Raw genomic sequence first — 14,104 nt, 5'->3', positions numbered from 1 at the left:
CAGACCACTGACTGTTGCTCCTTGATGGCTGTAGCCCAGTCATCAGTTTTAGAATGACTGAACTGCAACAGTGTTCAGCTACTTCTAATGACGTCCAGTAACATCAGGTTGAACATCTGATGGAATCTCCTTGGTGAGATAAAGCGAAATGTAGGTGCTCTGCTTCTGCTGTGTCCATGGATGGCTTAACTGTCCTGTAAGTCTGGCAGAGAATGAGGATCCAAACTCAGACACAGACTGGAGACAAGGCAGTATCAGATCATTCATATCATTAAGTGGTCCATAACGGACAGGAACCAAGACACAGCAAAAAATACAAAATCAAAAGCAACAGGCTGAATGAGAAAAGGCACTGATATGCTCCCACTGGCTGACAAGCTGATTGAGCAGGGCTTGGTGATTGCTGACAGCAGACAGCGGCAAAGGCTCAGCTGGCAGCCTACAAGGCTGGTGGGGACCTTGTGCATCTGGAAGACAGCGAGACAACCATCAACCAGTATGACAGGACCTCTTTCCTTGGGACAGCTTCAGACTTCTTCTGGGTCCATCAGGCTGATGCCAATAGTAGTCAGCAATGAAGGCTCCAGTAAATGCCTGGAAGGACCTCTGCAATAGCATTCCTCCGGATGGTACCCCTTGTAGTCCACCAGGAACTGCAGGCCTTTGTCCTGGCAACAGACATGCAGTAAATGCCTGACTGTGGAGACATCAAAAGTCCCAGACAAAGAGGTGGCAGAGAAGTAGCATAGGAAAAGGGCCTGGTGGATGTCAGCTTGATCTTGGAGACGTGGAAGGTGGGGTGGACCCGAAGACAACAGGGAAGTTGCAGACGCACTGCAGAAGGATTAATGATTTTCAGGATCTTGAATGGGCCCACAAATCTGGCAACCAGTTTACAGGACTCAACTCTGAGAGGAAGATCCTCCGACTACACTGACTACGTTTACATGCAGTCAAGTAACCCTTTCATAACCGGAATATCAGCAATTACCCGGTTGCACACGGCCATGTAAACACCAATAACTCTTTTGAAAAACCGGAATATGCTCCCGGTTTTTAAAAACCCAAAACACGTTATCCGTGCGTCACTGTTTTGATCAGGATATCCGAATTGGTTACAATTACCATGTATACAGGAATAACCCTGTTTGCTCACGCATGTAAACAGGTTATTCCAAATGTTTCAGAAACCGGAATATTGACCCTAACCCAAATATTGACTCAATGTAAACGTGGTCATTGACACTCTCTGTCCAATCTGGCAACAAGTAGCTGGAGTCTGATGCTGGTCCACCTGGAGCTTGTATGTGGAGGTTGGAATGTGTTATTTTCAGGCAGCTTAGGGGGTGTGTTGACCCCATGACTGGTGAACTACAGATTTTCAAGTTCTCACCCTTATTGTATTTTCAGCTTTTCAACTGTCTTTTCCTCCTTTGCAATGACGCACATTACACTGAAATGCTGTGGCATCTGAAGAAACCTGTAACATGCTGATTTGTGTCTTGCAAAAACAATCCTCTGGATGGAAAGTATCACCAAAATACTTTCAACACATTGATATAAAGACACGTGAAGCTAGTTTACCCAACCACTGATACTTTCCTCTCCGGAATGCCTTCAAACCCTTCCACCGCCCACCATTTGGCAAATCAGATTTTTTTTCATTCCTGCAAATATTGCTGTCTGTAAGATCTTAATTTCCCTGGCATGGGATCAGTAAAGTTATATTTTATATCTTATTTTATCATTCCACCGTCCTGCTCCTGCCTGCCAATATGCAGAAGCTGAAACAAGCAGCACCCACCGTGAGGACGGGTCTGACCACTCCAACACTGTATTACAAAACTGTTTTGATCACATAGACTGGAAAGTGGAGGGGGAAAAAGCCTGTTATGACCGTCACAGAGCTATCAACCTCTTCTTTTCCATGTGCGTGGTCCCTTCATGCTTCAAGTCATCCACCATTGTCCCAGTGCCAAAAATAGCAAGGTAACATGCTTAAATGACTGGCCTCCCATTGCCCACAGTGAGCAAATTTTTTATTACTGTACATCTGTTTTATAATATTTTAAATAAACATTTTAATATACTGATTGTTTATTGTGACTGCTGCAATGAGAATTAGCAATAAAGAAATCTTGAGTCTTGAAAAGTTTTTCAGCTTACGTCAACAGCTTGGCCCTCCAGTGCAGCCCAACCCACCTCCTTCAAGAGCTGTATAAAGGTCAGCAGAGGATTTTGTCTTGTTTAGCTGGGATACTAGCAGCAGCCACTTCGAGGTCTTTATATCTGTGAAATATCTGTGTACAATGTGACTGTAATTATGTTTATATGCTGTTTGCTTGGTGCTGTTCCGATTGCTGATATCTACATCCTGACAGTTTTCCACAGTTAACTGAAAAGATGCTTCTCAAATGGGCTTCGAAAACAAAAAAAAAAAAACAGCTATTCTTTGTATTTTTTAAAAAAGCATTTCAGCAGTTGTCTGCATCATATTCCATTAACCAACTAAGTGATGTTATATTCCTTTATGACCATAATTGATTTACCTTTGTTATTTTGTCCAGTGTGATGACACACATTGTTGTGCGGTTGCACACCGGTGGGAAGGGATGAGATTTGAGAATTGGAAGTTTCTTTGTGATTCTCTGTGTTCTTTCTGTTCAATTCTTTTATATTATGGATTTTTTCTAATCACAGTCAAATCTCAATGCATTTGCCTGCCAAACTCCAGGATTATTAGAAAACTTGCAGGTACAATATTTGTCTGGGGTATTATTCAAAAGTATAACAGACAACACTGTAGCTGAGTCAGCTTTGCTGTTAACTTCTGTGTTTCACTGTGTGGAACCCACATTATACAAGACAGAAATGGAGAACTCAACTGAGGTTGTCTCTTTTGTGCTGGCAGCCTATGGCAAAATTGGAGAGTTAAAATACCTGTATTTCACCATAATGCTGTTATGGTACCTCTCCATATGTGTGGCCAACACAGTTCTTATTTTGGTCATATATGTGGACAAAAGGTTACATGAGCCCATGTATATATTACTCTGTAATTTATTTGTGAATGAAATTGGTGGCAGCACATCACTGTATCCTCTTTTGCTTGCACAGATGTTTTCAGATACCCATGAAGTGACCCTGCCATGGTGTTTTCTGCAGATGTGTTGTATCTACACGTGTGCTTCTCTTGAGTTTTGCAGTTTAGCAGCCATGGCCTATGACAGACATGTCGCAATCTGTAATCCTTTACACTACAGTGTCATTATGAACACAGGGAGAGTAGGAGTGATCATTCTGCTTGTGTGGATGTGTTCATTTGTTAATTTTATATTCTCATTTTCATTCACCATCCATTTGAAATTTTGTGGAAATGTCATTGACAAAGTGTTTTGTGACCACCACTTAATAATTAAACTTTCGTGTTCAGTTTCAGTACTTAACAACATATCTGACCTGGTTTTTGCCTTTGTGGCCATTGTTATCCCATTTAGTCTCATTTCAGTCTCTTACATGAAGATTTTGGCTGTTTGTTTGAATACCTCCAAAGAAAACAAGGAAAAAGCCATCTCCACCTGTGCGCCTCAGATTATCTCTGTGTCAAATTTGTTTGTCGGCTGCATTTTCCACTTTGTTGATTCCAGATTCGATGTATCTCACGTACCAGATAAAATCCGCATTTTTTTATCTGTGTATCTACTGATTTGCCAACCAATGGTCACTCCTTTTATGTATGGATTCAACCTACCAAAAATAAGACAATCATGTAAAAGATTTCTAAAATAAATAATTAGAGAAATGGGGGGTATCTGTTCTTTGGGAGGATAATACTATATTTGTCTCCATAATGTAGTTTACAAACTATAGACAAAAAATAATGTAGAAGGTTCATCAAATCATGCCCCTTGCTGTGTGTGTGCTATACCAATATGTATACATGCATATATTGGACAAAATCATCCACTCATATATAGAGTTTTTGTGTTTGTAATATCTATCCACACACATGTATTTTTTTCATATACTTATGAACACAATAGTCTTGTCAACTATTTACCTAGATTTGTTTGGCTTTGCTGTCCTACATACCAATTTTGTCTTACAGTTGCTCCTTCAAAAATGATCCTCTATGTATTTCGGTAACTGGAAAACAAATTAAGAAAAGTTCCCTTCTCCTTCCCATCCTGTTTGCTTCATTTTGTTCTTTGATTGCTGATCTCTACATCCTGACATTTTGTCACAGGTGACTGAAAAGATGCTTCTCAAATGTGCTGATCAGAATCAGAAGAAATCAGATCTCACAAGGTATTTTTTTATATATAATTTCACTCTTTGCTTCACTGCATCATAATCCATTATCCAGCTAAGTTATGTTATATAGCTTCATAACCATAATTAACTTGTGGTTAACAAGTGTGGTGAAACACAGTTGTGCTGTTGCACAGTGGTATGGAGGGATCAGTGTTAACAGATTTTGCTCCCTTGTTGGGAAGATTTTAGTCAGGAAAATTATGTAAGTGAAATCAAAGTGACGAGTCAGCAGCAGCCACTCACATTGAGCAGCATCTCAATGTGTTTGCATGCCTAAAACCAGGATTATTTGAAAAATGAAGACACATTACACCAGAAAGAAATTAAGAACTCAACTGAGACTGTGTCTTTTGTGCTGGTGGCCTGTGGTAAAATTTCAGCAGGATGCTGTGATGCTGTTATGGTATCTTTCAGTAAAACTAAAGATATTGTTCAAGCATCAGCATATTACATATGATATATTACAGCCAAATGCAACCCAATATGACAATACTGGTCTGAAAATATTATTATGACAATATTCTGGAACTTTAAGTTCCATTGTGGGAATATAAATAAAAAAAATATTGCATTATGACTTTTAATGAAACAGTGAATTTAGAATCAATCAACAGCCTCATTCTTCAGCTTAGCTGCTTAGCTGCCGTGGTGGCACGGTGGCTCGGTGGTAACACTGTCACAGCTAGAAGGTCCCCGGTTCGAATCTCACTGGGCGTGTCCTCCACCATGCCTTTGGTGCCTGCTGCTAATAAAATAAAAAATAAGTTTGGATTTTGCATGTTCTCCCCGTGTTGACCTGGGGTATCCTCCATAAAAATACCCCCACTAAAAACATGGTGACGAAAAGGAACTGGTCCCCGGGCCCCGGGCGCTGGTTGACTGGCAGCCCACCGCTCCTGGTCTGCCGTGGAGGAAGGACTGACCATGGATGGGTCAAATAGCGGGATGGAATTTCACATATGCATGGTGTGTACAGTTTCCTCCTCAACTGCATGTTGTGTGTAAAAATGTGACAAATAAAGGAAATTCTTCTCTTCTATTAATTTGAGTTACCTTCAAGTTCTCTTTCTGACTGAAAACTTCCTTTTTATGACAAAATTTCAACTCATAAATCTCCAGTATGTAGGATATGAAAATATCAGACTTTGGTGACCCAAAGTGCTGATGTCAAAAATGACACTGTCAAAGCAAATATTGCTGTACTCATGTTCAGGATGTCACGGCCCATCTTTTAACTATTGTTTAAACTATTAGTGCTGTGGCAAAACATGATTTAGCAATTTTAAGAAAAAAAAAACACTAAATCTGTGTTTCTAACAATCCGTTCAAACAACTGAAAAAACTGCACGGTGCTGACGGGCTGCATGTACTTACAGCTGTGGCCCCCAGAGGTCAGCACTAGACCAGAGATTATTAACATGTGAGCACTCAAACGCATCAAAGCCTGTCTGCAGGGCTTTAAGGCTACAACTTTTATGGCTCCAGAGGGAGCTGAGCAATGTCTGAGTCATTTCTCGGTTGAGTCTGAAGACTACAGTTTTGAAAATGAACAAAATCTGGAGGTATTAACGTAGAAAGAAATGAGGTTTATACTATTACTCTGATGGAACTATTTTCAGAACTCTTACACACCAACAAATAATTAATGGAGAAAGTATCAGCAGATTAATCCATAATGAAAGTAGGTGCAGTCCTGTAAAAAAAACTGTTAAAAATTAGCTTCACCTTGTGAAATAAGTTTCCTTTTCCCCTTCTCTTTTCTCCTTTACCTGTTAGTGCACGAAGGCCAAAAGGTTACAGGTCATTATTGCCTCAGGTAGAGCACAATAACCCTTCCTGTGGTGTCCTCTCTGGCTCTGTTACAATAGCAACCAAGGTCATGTGGACAAAGTGTGTGTGCATAGAGGGAACCGTTCAAGGAAGATTGCTAAAATCTTAAGGGTTTGGGACTGTGACTTCAATTAGTGAGGCAAATGTCAAGATGTATGACAGTCAGGCATGAGCTAATGTTTAGATTTAAGTATCAAATAGAGTCTTTCCACAAAGCGGTGATGGTGGTGAGAATGGCCATATTTGGGAGTGGTATGAGAGATCAGTGGTAGAGACATGTGCCACTGGGGTATTTATACAACCTATTGCTGAGGACATCTTGAGGAATTTGTTTAGCGTTGTGATGATTAACTTGTTGATGTTGGACCAATCATCCACTTCTTGATGCACCAAGCCTGCAATACATGAAGCCTGTTGCTGTATGAATACATGAATAATAATTTTCCACATTATACTTACATACTTTTACTTGAGTAACATTTTCCAGGCGTAGGCCAATAGACAAGAAAGAAAGAAAGAAAGAAAGAAAGAAAGAAAGAAAGAAAGAAAGAAAGAAAGAAAGAAAGAAAGAAAGAAAGAAAGAAAGACATCCCCAGTTACAGAGGGGGAAACTGCACACGCCATGCATTTGTGAAATTCGTTTCTCCACATTATCCCATCCCGTCAGGTCTTTCCTCCGCAGCAGACCAGGAGCGGTGGGCTGCCAGCCGACAGCGGCACCCGGGGACCCAGTTCACTTTTGTCACCACGGGTCAGGTGGTAATCTTGCATGTTTTTAATGGGTTTTTTAAGGTGAACACGGGGAGAACATGCAAACTGCAAATCACACAGAAAGGCCCCCTTTTCCTCAAGCAGCAGGCACAGAAGGGATGGTGGAGGACACGCCCCGGCGGCCACCGCGGGAATCGAACCTGGAACCTTCTAGCTGTGCAGTGTTACCACCGTTCCACCTATACAGTGTGATATTAGTGCTTTTATTGAAGTAAAGGTCTGAATACTTCCTCCACCACTGTACAGTTCAGTCAGTCAGAGTTAATCAGCTTCCATAATTTCTGGGGCATCTTAATAAAAGCGCAGCGGATGTACTCCCCCCAAACATCCCAGCTCGGTTTCCTAAATGTCAAGGTTGAATAGAAATTAAGGGCTTGCTGGATAATGAGAGAAACCGCTCATACAGCAGGGGCTTGTCACTGCAGCACTCATTCACATCAGCAGGTGGTGCTGTGGCATTTTCATTATGCAAAACTGGATCATTAGTGGAGGTTAATTAATCATATAAGCCCTGTAATGGAGCAGAGTGATAGCATTAGCAATTGGTACGAATGTTAAATAGAATTAGCAATGTACAGTCAGTGCACGATATTATTTTTCTCATTAATATAAAAAAGTAATACACGTTTTATAGAGATGTTGATCTTATTTGTGAAGTATACATTTTGTAATATCTATCCCCCATTTTAGATTTTAATGAGATGCCTTTACTTCATTAGATGAGCACATCATTGATCTTCTGCTTCAGTAAAACCAAGTTCTCGGTCCCTTCTGCTCAATACAAATAAATTTCTCCCCTATTCCCCTTTGAATTACCATTCATGCACTTCTATTTGTGTGTCTGCAGAGGGTGCTGCAGTATCACAAACTAAAACACTGCTCAGTGAGGCCAGAGGATTTTTACAGTTGTGCAACAGAACAAAAGCAAAAGACCCTTATTTAAAGATGTCATATTTATGAATTTATTATTTTTGTTTGTGAGTGGTTTTGGTTTCAGTAAGCTACATCAACAAAACAGACCCAGCACTAATTGTACTAAACTGACTACACTGTCTAACTTGTTCTTGTATGATTAAAGCAGCAACACTGCCCAAAGCGTTTTGCAGACAATGGAGGGATATTGTCAATAACCTTTAAGTTTATGGGACTTGTGCTCTTCACTTGTTGGCCAAATTTCCGGCTCAGCAACACCACAATGTCGACTGTGTGTCATCACTAATGACTATTAAGTCATGTGTCAAGCATTTTCACTGGTATGCCATCAGGTTTAGGTGGTAAGTGAAAGCAGTACGACCTTAACTTGTCTCAGCTGGTCAGTAGAACACTTTGTGGAGAAACCTTTGCTTTTACTTCTGCTGCATTATTTAACAATAAATATCCTGCATATGTTGGCAAAACAGCCTGAACTCAAGGTCCACTTACTCTGAGATTAAGAGTGTTTTGTCAACTACAGTTTCCAAGGTCAAAACTTTCTGTGAAATTCAACATGATTTAATCTCTGAGCACAAACCACAGGGCTCGCCACATTACAAACCTTATCGCTTTTATTCAAACTGTATACATACAACAGGCTTATGTCATTAAAAAAAAAGTAAAAAAGACAAAAAATGAGTATCCCCATAAATACAATATGCCTTTAAAAACAGTCTGTTTACTTGGTAGGTTGCATATGTTCTAATAAAAAAAAAAACCCACGTTCATATTCCTTCTGAAAACTGGGTACAAGACAAACACATCAGTCTGGTATCATTAACACTGGCAGATCTGTGCTGCCTGAAGACAATTACAGAGAATACTTTCGCCTTGTTAGGTAAAAACTTGATGGATGAGAGATGACTCATGTGTAGTGGAGTGGTGCCCTGTTTCCTAATTCAATCCTTTAACCAGGGTTTGAGGTATGTAGTACATTCACATAAGCAATGTGACATTTCTCGTTTCCTCTGTAGTAACAGCATGTGTGGATTCAGAGCGCAGCTTTTTCGATTTAAAAAGATTAGAGCACCGGGTCCGTAGTGTCATAGTGTCTGCCCTATTTGCTGCAGGGTGTTTCCATTCATTATTTACATGTGATCTATGTAGAGATGTGCTACATGTGCTACAGATTTCACCACAAGTACTGCTGATTTGATTTAGTCATGGAAATAAATTTCAAATATTCACACTCCCACATGCAACAGCAGTTTACCAATGGGACAAAATCACTGGTTGATGCTAATTTTATCAATAATGTATTCAGCACTGTTAAGTGACGGCATCACCGTTCCAACATTTTGTTCTCACTTAAATTAAGAGTGTTAAGTTCAAAAACAGCTCAGGTTTCAGAAAATGAATAAAAAGCCTGAAATACACTTTTCCCAAAGTTTACAATTACTTTTTAAAAAATTACTGTTACCTGCTCTCTAGGAAAAGTAGATGCTAAACCTCATCAACACACGTATTTCTATAGTAATAACCTGCTGTATTGTCTCCAGTGATTAAGTCCCAGATAAAACACTCTACCTCCGCTTAGCATCGAACAGTCTGTCTCCACTTCACTCTCTCTAAATAATGACAAAAAAAATTACATACATATCCCCACATGGCTGCAATCTTCGCCTTCCTTCCTGGTGTTTCCATGATTTAGAATATCAAACATAAATCATTGTTTTCAGGCAACAATAAACGCAGTTTCTCTGTGTTTTGAAGGCTGACGTAAGGTAGCACAGAGACTAACATAATTATACATTAAAAACTCTAAAATGTTCAGTCTGCTTGTGAAAATCATTGAAAACTTCAAGTGAAATTATATGGGAGTAAGGCAGAGTTACATTGGATAGAATACAGGTGTGAATGTGTACCGTCATCTTCATCCAGGATAAAATAACATTAGAAATCCTGAGCAACCATTTCCACCCTGTATGGATTAAATCTGGATCTTTGAAATGGTGCTTTGGATGTCTTAAAAGCTTAAAAAGTCTTTCAGATGAGGGATCCAACAGTTGAGAGACCACACACAGAGACAAACAATGAGCTGTTGTCTTCATTGCAGAGAGTGGAGGCCCGTTCGTGTGTGTGTGTGTGTGTGTGTGTGTGTGTGTGTGTGTGTGTGTGTGTGTGTGTGTGTGTGTGTGTGTGTGGTCTCTTTGTTTGATCCAGGTCATCCTGTGGTGAATCAGTCATTTTTAACACTTTTAACCTTAAGGATAGCTGTGCAAACCAATACATAACTTCATTCACCTTCGGAGTGAACATTCAATACAGGAGCAAATACTCAACAGTTTGAAAAAATAACGTAAAAAAAGTGAGAAAAAAAAACGTTTGATTTCTGGGCAGCCACTTGGCACATAACGGCAGAAACACATGCATTATTCCTCAGATTAAAACAGACGAGATTGTGCTCTGCAATGTCTAACATGTATTAAAAACAAGTTCAGTCTTTAACTAAAAGCAGAGTAACTTCAAATATGCACGTACAATCCAGGCATCCTAAATCATGAATTCACAGTCAGAGGGTGTGGCTGCTGTAGGGATCAAACCTTTGACCTTTCTGATGCAGCATGTACCAAAGGCCACACTGCTTGACCCATCAGTCTTTTTGTTATGGTGCTCTCCACTGAGAAACTTTCACCAGAGTAGACAGGAAGTACATTCAAACTGTAATATTAAAGGATATAATCAATAATATGTAGGGAGTTTCATATTAAAAGTAACTTCACCAGTCTGGCATTTCAGTCCAGGGACCAGCATGGCCATTTACACCAAAGATAATCCAAAGATGCACATGCCGGGGAGTGTGTGCTCTCTGATGATGATAGAAATATAAAAGAAAATAAGATATATATTGAAAATTCATCCAACTTCTATCAAATATAAAGTTTGGTTGTATGTCCAAAAGCCTGAATTGCTGTCACAAGCTGAAAACACAAAAATCCAATCAAAAACATGTCCAAAATAGTATTAAAAATGAAAGCTATTTGACCTCATTTACATGGTTTTTATATCCGTGGCTTTCTCTCAACTTTACACCGTTGTCTCTCCGTGGTTACCGCTGCTAAGGCGCTTGTAGAACCTCCGCCATGATTGAAGAGTCTTCCCGGACCAGACCCAGAAACCCGAAGTGATCCCGACGATCATGGTCATCAGGTATTTGATCATGAACACAGTGAAATCCGGGGTCATGTGGGCGAAGTTGTGAACCGGACAGGGGACCGCGAAGCGCTTACAGGTCTGCATGTGCCAGGTCCGCTCCCAGTGCTCCCTGAAGGCCTGCTCGTAGAAGTAACAGGCGATCACTATGGTGGCGGGTACCGTGTAGAGCACACTAAACACACCGATCCGCACCATCAGCTTCTCCAGCTTCTCCGTCTTAGTGCCGTCATGCTTCATGATGGTGCGGATTCGAAAGAGGGACACAAAGCCGGCTAGGAGGAAGGACGTGCCGATGAACAGGTAGACAAAAAGCGGGGCCAGGACGAAGCCGCGGAGGGAGTCCACGTTAAAGATCCCAACGAAACACACACCAGTGAGGACGTCGCCATCCACCTGGCCCATGGCGAGGATGGTGATTGTTTTGATGGCTGGGACAGCCCATGCGGCCAGGTGGAAATACTGAGAGTTGGCTTCGATCGCCTCATGGCCCCATTTCATCCCGGCAGAGAGGAACCAAGTCAGGGACAGAATCACCCACCAGATGGAGCTGGCCATGCCAAAAAAGTACAACACCATGAAGAGGATAGTGCAGCCCTCCTTTTTAGTCCCCTGAGCCACAGTCCTGTAGCCGTCGTCTTTGAATTTATCCACACAAACAACCTTGTCCTCTAGGAAAAACCCAGCAGCGTAGGCTACCGCCACCATGAAATAACACCCAGATAGGAAGATGATGGGCCTCTCAGGGTATCTGAACCGCCTCATGTCCACTAAGTAGGTGAGAACTGTGAATAAGGTGCTCACACAGCACAGAATGGACCAGATTCCAACCCACAGCCGGCCGAATTTCACTTCATCCTCCCGGAAATACATGATGCCGGTTGGTTTAGTGGGCTCACACGGGGCTCCGCAGTCTTTGACCCCCATGAATCGGTAGCCCAGGTAGGAAGGCACCTCCAGCTGTAGAGGGCAGGAGAACTGGTGGTACTGGTTGTGCTGGGGCGGGCGTTGGTTGGGTCGGTTTATGCTCGGAGGAAGGGTCACAGGGTCGGGTGCATAGGGGGAAGACGAGGAGGCTGGGCTGCTGGGTTCGGATGTGTTCTGGCCGACGCAAATCTCGCCGGCTCCGTGAACGGGGAAAGCCTCGCAGCGGAGCCGCTCCGGCCACTGGAAGCCGAATTTATTCATCAGGGCTTCACATCCCTGCCGTGCACGCTCACAAAGGGACCGACATGGGGGGATGGCCTGCTCCAGAACTGTGCAGACCGGGGCATACATGGAGCAGAGGAAGAACTTTAGATCCGCAGAGCACTGGACCTTAACAAGAGGGTAGAACTGGTGCACCTCTAGTCCGGCGTCCTCCTGGTTCGTGTGGCCCAGGAGGTTCGGCATGATGGTCTGGTTGTAAGCGATGTCGGTGCAAAGCGGGATGGAGATGGGCTGGCAAAACCCGTGTTCTGGGACGGATATTCCACTTTCACTGTTATAATGCTGAGCAGAAGTGAGTGAGGATAGCCCGCACACCAGCCACATGATCCGCAGCAACACGGAGCCAGTGGTGGACCTGGCCGCCGCCATAGTTGGGGAGGAGGGGGAGGGAAGGAAAAACTTTGATTCAAGTAGGGCGACTTGAAAACGGTTGAAAAGCAAAGCAAATCTGCATTAATTGTATCAGCACTTAGCTCGTAGTCCGAGTAAGTCGAGTTGAAGTTGTCGTAATCGTCTTTTCTTCGTATTTTATGAAGATAAATCCGAGTGAAACGTTCGTCGTGTCATGACTTCTTGATGGTCTTTGTAAGTGACTCCAAGCAGTCCACTCTCACTCCCAACCCGGTGAAAATAACACTTAAAGTCCCATTTTCTTGAAGTAATGCAAACACGAATTATTCCAGCGCGCTTTACACTACCGCGTCGTTACTTTCGCGCAAAACGAAAAGCATTTAAAACGTAAAAGTCTTATATTTCCATCGTTTTTCGTCTTGACTTTACACAGAGCGTCGGTTCACATGCTGAGCAGTTGGAAGTCCAGAGGCTCGCTTTCCTCACTCCGTGCAGATTCCACCGGTTTTCAGGCGCCCCCTCCATTCACAAGACCCCCAGACAGAACGCAGGGTGCCTTGAAACCGATGCCGCGTCTCAGCCAATCCTAGCATTTGTTTTCCTACAGGATTCGATCTTGATTGGCTTTTACTCCCAATGGACGGAAAATGTGTTACAGTAATTACATTACACCGGAGAGTTTACAGAAAATAATCATTTTCTGATAGTAGAGCACTTAAATTTCGTAGATGCTATATAAAATGTATTCCTTTTTGCATTTATGAAACAAGGGGAAAAAGAACAAATCCCATTTGTCAACTGTCAAATTGTTCTTTAACTATTTTTTCTTGTATATTTCTCTTCCTTACGTTTACTAAATGATTCGTGTTCATACATTTATTTGAAAATAAAGCAAACAGTACTACCTAAGAAGGAATGTTAACAATTTTAGACAGAGCCACAACTTAAAATTGAAATTAGTGTTTTAAGTAAAAATCTCTGCATTCTAAATTTGTTAAATTAAAAATGTACTGTATTACTTTTGCTGAGAAGAGAACAGCACAAAGCCTTTAGATTCGTTTAGGAAACACTGGAAATTATAAAGAAAGTGTAAAAACACAGTTCCTCTGAATTGCTGCCCACATTTCAGATTTTTCAGTAATGTAAATAGTGAATTTTGATGAGGTGAAATGAAATGGCAGTTACATCTGATTGCCAGGCATGCAATCAGTAAAGTCAGAGTAACTATCTTTGCAGAGCAGCTGTTCACTTTCTAATACCTGGACAAAGTATGTGTGTAGTATTCAAACCTTTTTTCGTTTTTTCTTTCCTGTTTATCATGGTTCATCTTCCACATAAGCAGTCACACCCTGTGGTGTTATCTGAAAGTTGCAGAAAGTTGTATTGAAGTTGATGCAGTCAAAACTTTTTTGCAGCTGCGAAGTTGAGCTCTCGCCATCTCCTCACAGAATCTCTACACAGTCCTTCACTGTGTGTAGGACATGTAAACACATTGCAGCTCACT

The 14,104-nt window shown here is 41.6% G+C and overlaps 2 protein-coding genes across 2 annotated transcripts; one reads left to right on the top strand and one right to left on the bottom strand.

Annotated features, from left to right (window-relative positions):
* Positions 1-2,862: 2,862 nt before the first annotated feature.
* On the top strand, positions 2,863-3,789 carry LOC139340651 (olfactory receptor 7G1-like). Its single transcript, XM_070976561.1, has one exon. It carries the CDS (start codon positions 2,872-2,874, stop codon positions 3,787-3,789), a length of 918 nt encoding a protein of 305 aa, XP_070832662.1. The 5' UTR covers positions 2,863-2,871.
* Positions 3,790-9,443: 5,654 nt separating this feature from the next.
* LOC139340385 (frizzled-7-A-like) lies at positions 9,444-13,062 on the bottom strand. The gene is made up of 2 exons (XM_070976175.1): positions 10,874-13,062; positions 9,444-10,696 (listed from the first exon to the last, which is right to left on the bottom strand). Exon 1 carries the CDS (start codon positions 12,616-12,618, stop codon positions 10,915-10,917), a length of 1,704 nt encoding a protein of 567 aa, XP_070832276.1. The 5' UTR covers positions 12,619-13,062; the 3' UTR covers positions 9,444-10,696; positions 10,874-10,914.
* Between the last annotated feature and the right edge of the window lie 1,042 nt (positions 13,063-14,104).

Source organism: Chaetodon trifascialis, chromosome 12 (genome assembly GCF_039877785.1).
Source record: "Chaetodon trifascialis isolate fChaTrf1 chromosome 12, fChaTrf1.hap1, whole genome shotgun sequence".
NCBI lineage: Eukaryota > Metazoa > Chordata > Actinopteri > Chaetodontiformes > Chaetodontidae > Chaetodon > Chaetodon trifascialis.
Note: the sequence above shows the minus strand (reverse complement) of the source record. Positions and strands in the feature narration are given on the sequence as shown.